At 40.6% G+C, this 10,096-nt stretch overlaps 1 protein-coding gene across 1 annotated transcript in view; it reads right to left on the reverse strand.

The window, feature by feature from the left end:
* LOC104981792 (high mobility group protein B1-like) overlaps positions 1 to 8,675 on the reverse strand; it is a 10,863-nt gene extending 2,188 nt beyond the window's left edge. The window contains 2 exon segments of the mRNA XM_010831034.1: positions 7,123 to 7,204; positions 8,585 to 8,675. Coding sequence (XP_010829336.1) covers positions 7,123 to 7,204; positions 8,585 to 8,675 — 173 coding nt within the window.
* Positions 8,676 to 10,096: the final 1,421 nt, after the last annotated feature.

Genomic DNA, 10,096 nt, shown 5'->3' on the forward strand with positions numbered 1-10,096 from the left:
CCAGGCTTCCCTGTCCTTCACCAACTCCCAGAGCTTGCTCAAACTCATGTCCATCGAGTCAGTGATGCCATCCAACCATCTCATCCTCTGTCATCGCTTTCACCTCCTGCCTTCAATCTTTCCCAGCATCAGGGTTTTTTCAAATGAGTTGGTTCTTTACATTGTCTGGCCAAAGTATTGGAGCTTCAGCTTCAGCATCAGTCCTTCCAATGAATATTCAGGACTAATTTCCTTTAGGATTGGCTGCTTTGATCTCCTTGCAGTCCAATGAACTCTCAAGAGTCTTCTCCAACACCACAGTTCAAAAGCATCAATTCTTCAGCACTCAGCTTTCTTTATAGTCCAACTCTCACATCCATACATGACTACTGGAAAAACCATAGCTTTGACTGTATGGATCTTTGCTGGTAAAGAAATATCTCTGCTTTTTAATATGCTATCTAGGTTGGTCATAGTTTTTCTTCCAAGGAGCAAGGGTCTTTTAATTTCATGGCTGTAGTCACCATCTGCAGTGACTTTGGAGCCCAAGAAAATAAAGTCTGTCACTGTTTCTATTGTTTCCCCATCTATTTGCCATGAAATGATGGGACTAGATGCCATGATCTTAGTTTTATAAATGTTGAGTTTTAAGCCAACTTTTTCACTCTCCTCTTTCACTTTCATGAAGAGGCTCTTTTCATCAAGGGTCACTTAGGGTCTCAAAATGAAATGAGACCCGGATTCCATCATCCATGGTTCCAGTTCCCCCTGACAGCTTCATGTCCAGTATAGTTTTAATCCATATATTCTCTCTTCAGGTCAATAATAAACATGCTGGAAAAAACTTTTCCTTAGAAACTATTATTATTTCCCCAGTGGCCCATTAAATAAAGGTGTTTAATTCTGTAAAGAACAACTTAAATATGCTATAGAATAACAACATGTATCACAAAGTTCAGCAAACAGAATTTTCAAGTGAAATCACTTCAACTATTTTCATATGAACCCCCAAAGTGATGCAACCATATCAGGTGATTGCATGGTATTTCTGAAGTACACAATGAGGATTCTTAAATCCCTGGTTATTTGTTACTGAGATATAAACTAGTAAACAAAGACACAGTTCTCTCAAATGTCAGATATATCTACTGTCCCTTCCTTGCCCAGTGCTCCATTTTAATTCAGCTAAAACTTATTTTTTCTTTGGTTCTGTGTCCTTTATTTTCAAAGGCATGCAGATTTGGATGTGATAATAAAAGCTTATAATCCAGGTGAGAAATTTCTTCTAGGGTCTTATGTAGGAAAAGCTATATACTTCCTTTACGGAAATAGTGGGTTTTGGGGAGGAGATGAGAGGGGGAGGGGGACAGGGAATAACTAGTAACATGTCACGTCTCCTTTATCACTTTCACCACGAATCCTAGACCATACTTGAAAGAAACTCAGTTCTAGTGCTCCATTTGTGTTCTGCTTTTATACCTGGGGACAACTTTCAAGTTTTTATTACTCTGAGCCTGATTTTTAATTTATTCATAGCTCACCACTTTATGGTATGTGTTTATTACAAGTCTCCAAAAATATTTTGTGAAATGAGGCAAAACATGAATAAAAATTAAGCAATGATCAAAATTTTATATTATGTAAAATGAGAGACAAGGTTAGCCTTAGTAATTAGTCAAATATAAATGAAAGGCAAGAATGTTAGACAGCATACAACATCTGTTTTTAGCATTGAGTTTTTTTTTTTTTAGGATTTCTGATAAAAATGCAGAAATGCATAACCCTCTTGGAGGGTTAAATGCCTTAAGGCATTATCAGTAAGTTAGCAGCTTATTGAAGACTAGCTAATATGTGCCCAGGATTATATACAGGAGCGGGTCCATCAGGAAAAAAATATAGAAAGGGTAGTAAGACAGGATCAACCTCACTTCCTCATTTTTAAATGGTGCTGCTGCAGTCACAAGGATCCACCTAGAAACACTTTATAGTTTCTTTGTGCTGTTGCTAAACACATCAACCATAGTGACTGCCCCCACCCATTGCCCTCCTGAAGGGGCAACCCTGGGCCCCACACTTTACCTCATGAGGAGTCAGCCCTGACTAGAAGACAGTCAACTCTGACTCCCATCCTAGTCTATGATGAATACAAAAGACTTGCTATTTAGCCTAATTCAGCGGCAGAAAACTAAAAACAGGAGAAGTCACTTCCATAATTATCTTGCTTCTCCCAACATTTTCCCTTATTAAATTAGAATGGTCAATTCTGAGCTAAACAAAAATCTCTGCTCTTTAATTTTGCTTTCCATTTTTTGGGTAGTTAATACACAAACATGGTTCAGAATTCAAAAAAGACACCCTCCCTCTTGGGCCTAGAGCTTTTTAGTTGCCCAATGAAAGTAACAATATTGTCTGTTTATAGCTAGCCTTCCAGAAATTTTCTATTAATTCATAAAAACTTAAAAGAGTCTCAGAAGCTTTTTCAGTTTCACGAAACTGAAAAAAACTCATTTTTTCCCTTTAAACTACTGCATTCAACTCACATTCCTAAATTCTATTTCAAAAGACTTGTGAGCTTTGTTGTTCTTTCCCATTTTATCACTACTGCAAAAGTGGCTTTAATTTTCTCCCTGACTCTATTAATCTCCCTTCCTCTATTAATCTCCCTTCATCCACATGGCCACCAGAGTTATCTTTACTGTCATTGTTATTAAATATATTATGAAATATATATATTACAGATATGTACACTATAAATATATTATATATACCAAATGGCATAGATGACACGTGCGTGCTTTTTAGAACATACCACACGCCTACCACCAGCTTGAGTCACAGAATACCAAGAGCACCTTGGAAACCTGCTTTGTGCCTTTTGTTGCCTGTTTGTCTTTCCCTCCCTCTGCCCCAAGGTAATTACTTTTCTGAATACTGAATTCTCCCATTATCTTGGGATTTATTGTACCCCAATAAAGTAAATGAATAGTTTTGCATGGTTTTGTAGTTTTCATAAAGGAATTAGACTGGACGCATGTCTCTGTGACATGTCAGATCTTTGTTTTCATCTCTCAAAGTTCCACAGTCTTAAGATATCTTGAAAGTGAAAGTGAAAGCCGCTGAGTCCTGTCGGACCCTTCGCGATCCCATGGACTATAGAGTCCATGGAACTCTCCTGGCCAGAATACTGGAGTGGGTAGCCATTCCCTTCTCCAGGGGGATCTTCCCAACCCAGGGACTGAACCCAGGTCTATCGCATTGCAGGCAGATTCTTTACCAGCTGAGCCACCAGGGAAGCTTAAGATACTGTCTATGTCTCTAATTAGCATTCAGTCTTTTCCCTAGCTTTTTGAACATATGGAATATAGTCATATTTTAATGTTGTTATGCATAATTTCATTTATCAGTTCTGAGTGAGTTTCTACTGATTTATTTTTCCTAAAGTTCATATTTTCCCACAACATTGATTGCCTGGTGATTTCTGATTGGATGGCAAACATTGTTTTTTCCCTTGTTAGGAGCTGGATATTTATATATTCTTATAACTAGCCTGGAGATTGGTCTAGGCCATAGTTAAATAAGTAGGAGACAGTTTGGCCCTTTTATATCTGTCTTTCAAGATTGTTGTGTGTATGTGTGCTTAGTCGCTCAGTCATGTCTGACTCTTTGCAACCCCATGGACTGCAATCTGCCAGGCTCCTCTGTCCATGGAATTCTCCAGGCAAGAATACTGGAGGGGATTGCCATGCCCTCCTCCAGGGGATCTGCCCTACCCAGGGATCGAAACCAGGTCTCCTGCATTGCAGGTGGATTCTTTACTGTCTGAGCCACCAGGGAAGCCCTCAATACTGTTAGGTGGGCCCAATTCAGTATTTATTCTAGGGCTAATGATTCCTGACTTCTGAGCCATGTCCTATGAATTATGAGGATTTCTAATTTGGCAGGAGGTGCGGGGGACGAGAATGGGCAGTGGACAGGTACTTTTCATAGCCCCAGGTGAACACCAAGTGTCATTTTCTTGGGTGATTCCTTCAAATCTCAGGTAGTTTCCTCATGTACATGCAGTCTTCAGCAGCTCTCTGCATATTGGAAGGAAACCCTCTGCAGGTCTCTGGACTGCTCCGTGATGCTCACTCTGTCTCTTCTTCAGTACTCTGTCCTGAAAACTCTAGTCATCCAGATTACTCCAAGCTCTCAGTTGGTATCCTCAAATCAGAGGGTTCACCAGGCTAAACCAGGGTCTTCCCTCCCTCTGCCATGGCCTGAAAACTTTCTCTTGGCAGTCATCTGGGGCAATCACAGGGCTCACTGTTTTTTATCTCTCAAAGAACACTATCCTTCATTGTCTGATGTTTAATATCTTGAAAATTATCGTCCCATATATTTTTTTTTCACTTTTTATGTCATCTCAGGCAGAATGGTAAATTTACTCCATGTTGGATGCAAGTGGAAGCCAGATAAATTTCTTTTTATTATATTACATAACTATCCTCAAATTTAAAAGTTGTAAGTCCCTCGTACATAAAACTCTTACACACCTAAAAAGTTTTTAAATTTTATAAATTAATTATAATCAAATCCAAAAGAGAATCAGTAACATTAAGGTGATTAATGATGTGATTTGAACAAGACATGGTATTAATTGCTCCAGCATAAGTTTGCTTTAGTTTGGCTGTGGTGACTCACTTCTCCCATCAGTTCTCTGTATTTCAACCACTGAAAAATATTCATCTCATTCACCTTCCACTTTGTTAAGTCTACTCCTGCTCTCTTTGGTTTCTATGCAGTTATATGTGCAACTGTGGATACTGAAATTTCATAACAGTATTTAGTTATAAAACGGGTACCCAGATGGTCATCAATATGCTTAATTTTTAAATAATCACTGAAGTGAGAAAACAAATTCTTTTTATTTTAAATTCTTGTGTAGAACACGCAATTTGATATGCATTGATTCAATGCAAGACAATAAAGCTTCTATCAAGTTGGTAGCCACACTGAAAAGACTGTATTTGAGCCAAGAAAATTCTTCCAAGATAATCTCTACTTTATGTAAGGTGATTGACAATAAGGAGAACCAGGGACTGAAGTAACAATGAGCTAAAAAAATAACCACAAGATAAAGGTGGGGAAACTATGAGAATAACCAAACTACCTGCTAGAAAAAAGCACAGGGTATAAAAGTGAATGTGACAGCAGATCAACTACAAAGGAGGAAAAGAAGAAGAGAAGGAGGAAAAGAAGACGAAGAATCCAAAGAGTATCACTGATAGAAAACAAACAAACAAGAGAAGAGACAGGGAAAAACAGATTATCTAGGATGTTTATGGCTAATACAGGAGTGACAGAAAGAGCAGCATCTCCAGGGCAGGAAAGGAGAAGCTACACCAGTCAAACTGACAAAGGAAAGTCAGTGCAGCTTTAAGCAAAAGCCAGAGTATAGATCTAAATCACATACAGAATGCAACCAAGTTCTTTCACAAGAGGCAAGGTTGAGTTTTTCAACCCTGCATTGAACCAGCCTCTCTGGAAAAGTAAGTGACTTGCATCCCTCATACGACAAGATTTCAGCAAGACAGCAAAAGAGAACACTATATGGTGCTTCCTTTCTGCAGAGACTTGAGCTCAGTTTTAAAGTCTTGTTTGTGGTTCTCTATATCTGCTTCTGGTTTCCTGAGTGCTTCCCTGGTTTAACCTATAACTTCTCCACGACCCCGGACTCTCACGAAATTTTTCCCACCAGGGACTTTTCTAAATTGTGCTTCACTCTGGCCTTTTCACTGGTTTTCTTGAACCTAGTGGCTCAGATGGTAAAGAATTTGCCTGCAATGCAGGAGACCCAGGTTTGATCCCTGGGTCAGGAAGATCTCCTGGAGAAGGAATGGCTACCCACTCCAGTATCCTCGCCTGGAAAACTCCATGGACAGAAAAACCTGGTGGGCTACAGACCATGGGGTTGCAAAGAGTCAGACATGATTGACAGACTAACACTTTCATTCTGTCGTTTTCATTGGCTTTCTTGAACCTGGTTTACTTTGTTTCTCCTTGATTCAGTGATGCCACCTGCTACCCTCCAGGGTGAGGGAAAGTCCTCCAGGAAACAGAAAGACTCCGATTATGGAAAAGGGAGAAAGAGCCATCAGAGTAATTATACTCCCAGTGGTGAAGTCCCCATAGAGACCCAAGAGATAGGTGGAATGCCAAGATCTGTTTAGTTGTTCGGCAAGTATGCGTATCTAGGCGATCTAATAACTATGTAAACCAACTGAATGTTATCAAGTGCACTTGAAAAGTCTCAACTAAAGAGTGCTCGTGCCTCAGAATCCCCACTACGCAGCAGGGGTCAGTTGTCTACACGGACCTGGACAATGCATTGGAGTGGACAAGTGGGTGCCAGGAAAATGAGAGAAAATGGGGAAAGGCAGGATTCTGGGCTCCTGGTCTTTGGCTGGAAAATCTTTCCCCTTTGTATTGTCTGGTGGTGACAGAGAGCGGGGAGAAACCTGAGACACATCAGGAATGAAATGAGGTGCCATGCCCTATTTTAGCTCAAAGGCTCCTGAGGAATCCAGCGTCATCCACTCTCCACACACTCCACTTTGGAGGTGGTAACGTCAGGCTCAGTGTGACAGAACTCCAAGTTCTCTTCACTGGACACTCTTTCATGACAGAGAGTCTCCTGAGGGCATTCACCGGATTTGTCTGAACTGTAGCATTTAGGCGGTAGGTCCAAAGATTGCCTGTAATTCAGGAGACCTTATAGCTTCACCATGTAGTCTCATTTCACCTGAAGAAATCACTGCTTTATTCTCCATTATTTTATTTAAGAATATACTAATTATTTAGAAATAAAATTCTGCCTAAGAAAGCAGAAATATTTTAATGGCTTTTATCTCTATATTGTCATTTTTTGTTCTCTGCAAGTATCTGAATGTTTCCACTTAGTTTATAATAAAAATAGGATCCTAGTAAAATATACAAAGAATTTTAAAACTGGAAAGACCATCAGACTCTAGTGCTCTTTATTTTTATAAAAGAACCCTAGTCTAGAATGATGAAATATTTCAATAGAAGTCATACCCTGTAAAAGCTCAAAAATAGTATTCCTGTGAAAAATCCAAGGCTCTAAGGACTTAGTTAATTCACCTAAAATCAAAAACTAACAAATGATGACGCTCATACTCAAATTCAGATGTCTCCACTGGCTTTGGAGACAGCTGTGACATGGCTGTGAAAGAGCAATCAGACACCAGTACCCGTTATGCTGTGCAGCCTTTCTCATGCAGACAGAGAACTATTTTGCATACCTAGATTGGTAATGTGAGTGCAATGACATGCCACATTTTGAATCAATGCTAAGCAAAGGCAAAAAGGATCTGGGGTTGTCTACTTGCGTTTCTGGAATCTGATCTTACTGTAAACAGAATAACAACTTGCACCTGTTAACTCCCCCACAGTCATTTAATTCTTTCTAGCTATTCCTCAGCCCTGGAGCTTCCTGGAGCAGTGTTTCTTTAAGGACATTATGTGGACCACCTCAATAAGGGTCATGAGCTTGAGCTCCTTTTTAAAATATACAGATTCCTCTGTCCCACCCAGAATGACCCAGTATTTCTAGGATGGAGGGGTAGGTTGGGAGTTGTCATCTTTATAAGTTTCCCTGGAGGCTTATGTACATTGAAATTTGAGTCACTGAGATAATACAGAAATGTCACTGACTGAGACTGTAACAGTTGGCCTGAAAATAATAGAACTGAAATCACGATTAGAATACAGTTGCCTCCGGGAAAATCCTTCCTTAGTTACAAACCTGAACTTTTTCCAGAGTGCAGTTTAAAAACTACCTTGAATTGCCTTCAGAATCTACTTTATGGATTACTGCAGATACACAATAATCTGGAAAATACTGAAAAGTGGAAAGAATCAGCAATTCCCACTAGAGAGCTACTTTTAATATTTTGATATATTATCTTCTCTTTTTCTTTTCTTCAAGAATGCAGGCTTTTTGTAACTTTGAGGATGACTTAAAAATGAACTCTTTAGTCAAAAACAAGATAGTCACACTGGCAGAACTGATAGGGTCAGAGTAAAGGGACAAAGTAGGTGATTAAATAGTTAATCCCACTAGCGGCCTGTAAGTAGAAAAAATATGGGAGACCCCTTTAAGTTAATGACTACTCAAGAAAGCAGGTTTGCTTAACCACAAAATCAGGCAGGCTTGCTTAGCAACAAAATCACACAACAGCAGCACAGGACACGCCCTAAAACAATAAAACAAGAGTGGCATGAGACTTACATCCCTCCCAGTGAGCTCAGGAGTTAATGATCCCTAGAACATGCTTTCTGCACACATAAAAACAGTAATCTGTGGACCTAGCTTGACCATGTAGAGACAAGAAAACTCCCCTGCTCAACCTGGAGGAGGAACTGATGATGGAAGCATGATGTCTGCCCAAGAGAGATAAAAGTTCTCCCCCTCCCCACTTTTTCTTTGCTTATACAACTGTAGCCAGGTTAAGTTCTCAGGGCGTGGCATTTCTCACCTGCCCGCTTTGTAAAGCTCACAAAAGTTCTGTTCTAATAAATCACTTCTCATCTATCATTTTACCTCTTACTGAATTCTTTTCTGCACTGAGACATAAAGAACTGTGATACTGAAGCTCTTCAGAGGCCCGGGAAACACCAGTTTTCAGAACCATGTGGTCAGGGATGATAAATCTATATCCTGACTGACTTCTTTCCAGGGAGGACAAACTGCTGCCCCCTGCATTATGATCAACCTGTCATGAAGCTGTCATCAGCCTATCTTCTGATCTTTCTTAGAGAAAAGCACTGTGTCAAGGGCCCAGCATCAGTCTCTGCTGTTGGCAGGTTATGCACTCAGCCAGACCAGCCTTGATGGGGTTAAGCCCACGTTGCTGGGCCCACCCATAACCTTTGCTCCCACCACTGTGGCTGGTGAGCAAGCACTAAAGTAACTGCAGAAAGAGGCTGACATTCAGAGTAAGTCATTTTGTCCACCTTTTTATTTAAAGTCTCTGCTACATGGATGCCATTTGCTGAGTAATGCGCAACATAAAACTTTTTCACACTCTGTATTCATTCTGAAAGTTTCATCCACATAACTCTTTCCCCATCTTCTTTGTCAGCAATCTGCCAAAACTTTTTTCTGGGTCCCCACCATGTGAACAACTGCCAGTCACCGTCCATGAATCGGTCTATCTACACTTGTGACCTTCTCTCAACCCAGACACAAACATATTGCTCAAAGTTCTATCCACTGAGAGTGAGAGGATTTTCCATTACAGTTGTCTTGCAGGGCCACCTCGGAATGGGTTTACAATGCTGCAGCCATCTGCCGCCAGTTGACAGCAACACATTGTGAAAACCATGTATAAACTAGGCCTTAGGCTTTTTTTTCTTCTTCAGTCAAATGCTTCTGTCTTCAGGAGCTGCTAGGACTTCATCTTATTTATACCATTTCCACTTGATGGTGGATTGCTGATGCCTTCAACCAACCTTGTATCTTCAGTTCAGTTAAGTTCAGTCGCTCAGTTGTGTCCGACTCTTTGCGATCCCATAAATTGCAGCACGCCAGGCCTCCTTGTCTATCACCATCTCCCGGAGTTCACTCAAACTCACGTCCATCGAGTTGGTGATACCATCCAGCCATCTCATCCTCCGTTGTTCCCTTTTCCTCCTGCCCCCAATCCCTCCCAGCATCAGAGTCTTTTCCAATGAGTTAACTCTTCACATGAGGTGGCCAAAGTACTGGAGTTTCAGCTTTAGTATCATTCCTTCCAAAGAACACCCAGGGCTGATCTTCAGAATGGACTGGTTGGATCTCCTTGCAGTCCAAGGGACTCTCAGGAGTCTTCTCCACCACCACAGTTCAAAAGCATCAATTCTTTGGCGCTCAGCTTTCTTCACAGTCCAACTCTCACATCCATACATGACCACTGGAAAAACCATAGCCTTGACTAGACAGATCTTTGTTGGCAAAGTAATGTCTCTGCTTTTCAATATGCTATCTAGGTTGGTCATAACTTTTCTTCCAAGGAGTAAGCGTCTTTTTCATGGCTGCAGTCACCATCTGCAGTGATTTTGGAGCCCCCCAAAA

This window comes from Bison bison, unplaced genomic scaffold (assembly GCF_000754665.1).
Source record: "Bison bison bison isolate TAMUID 2011002044 unplaced genomic scaffold, Bison_UMD1.0 scf7180017864519, whole genome shotgun sequence".
NCBI classification, from domain to species: domain Eukaryota; kingdom Metazoa; phylum Chordata; class Mammalia; order Artiodactyla; family Bovidae; genus Bison; species Bison bison.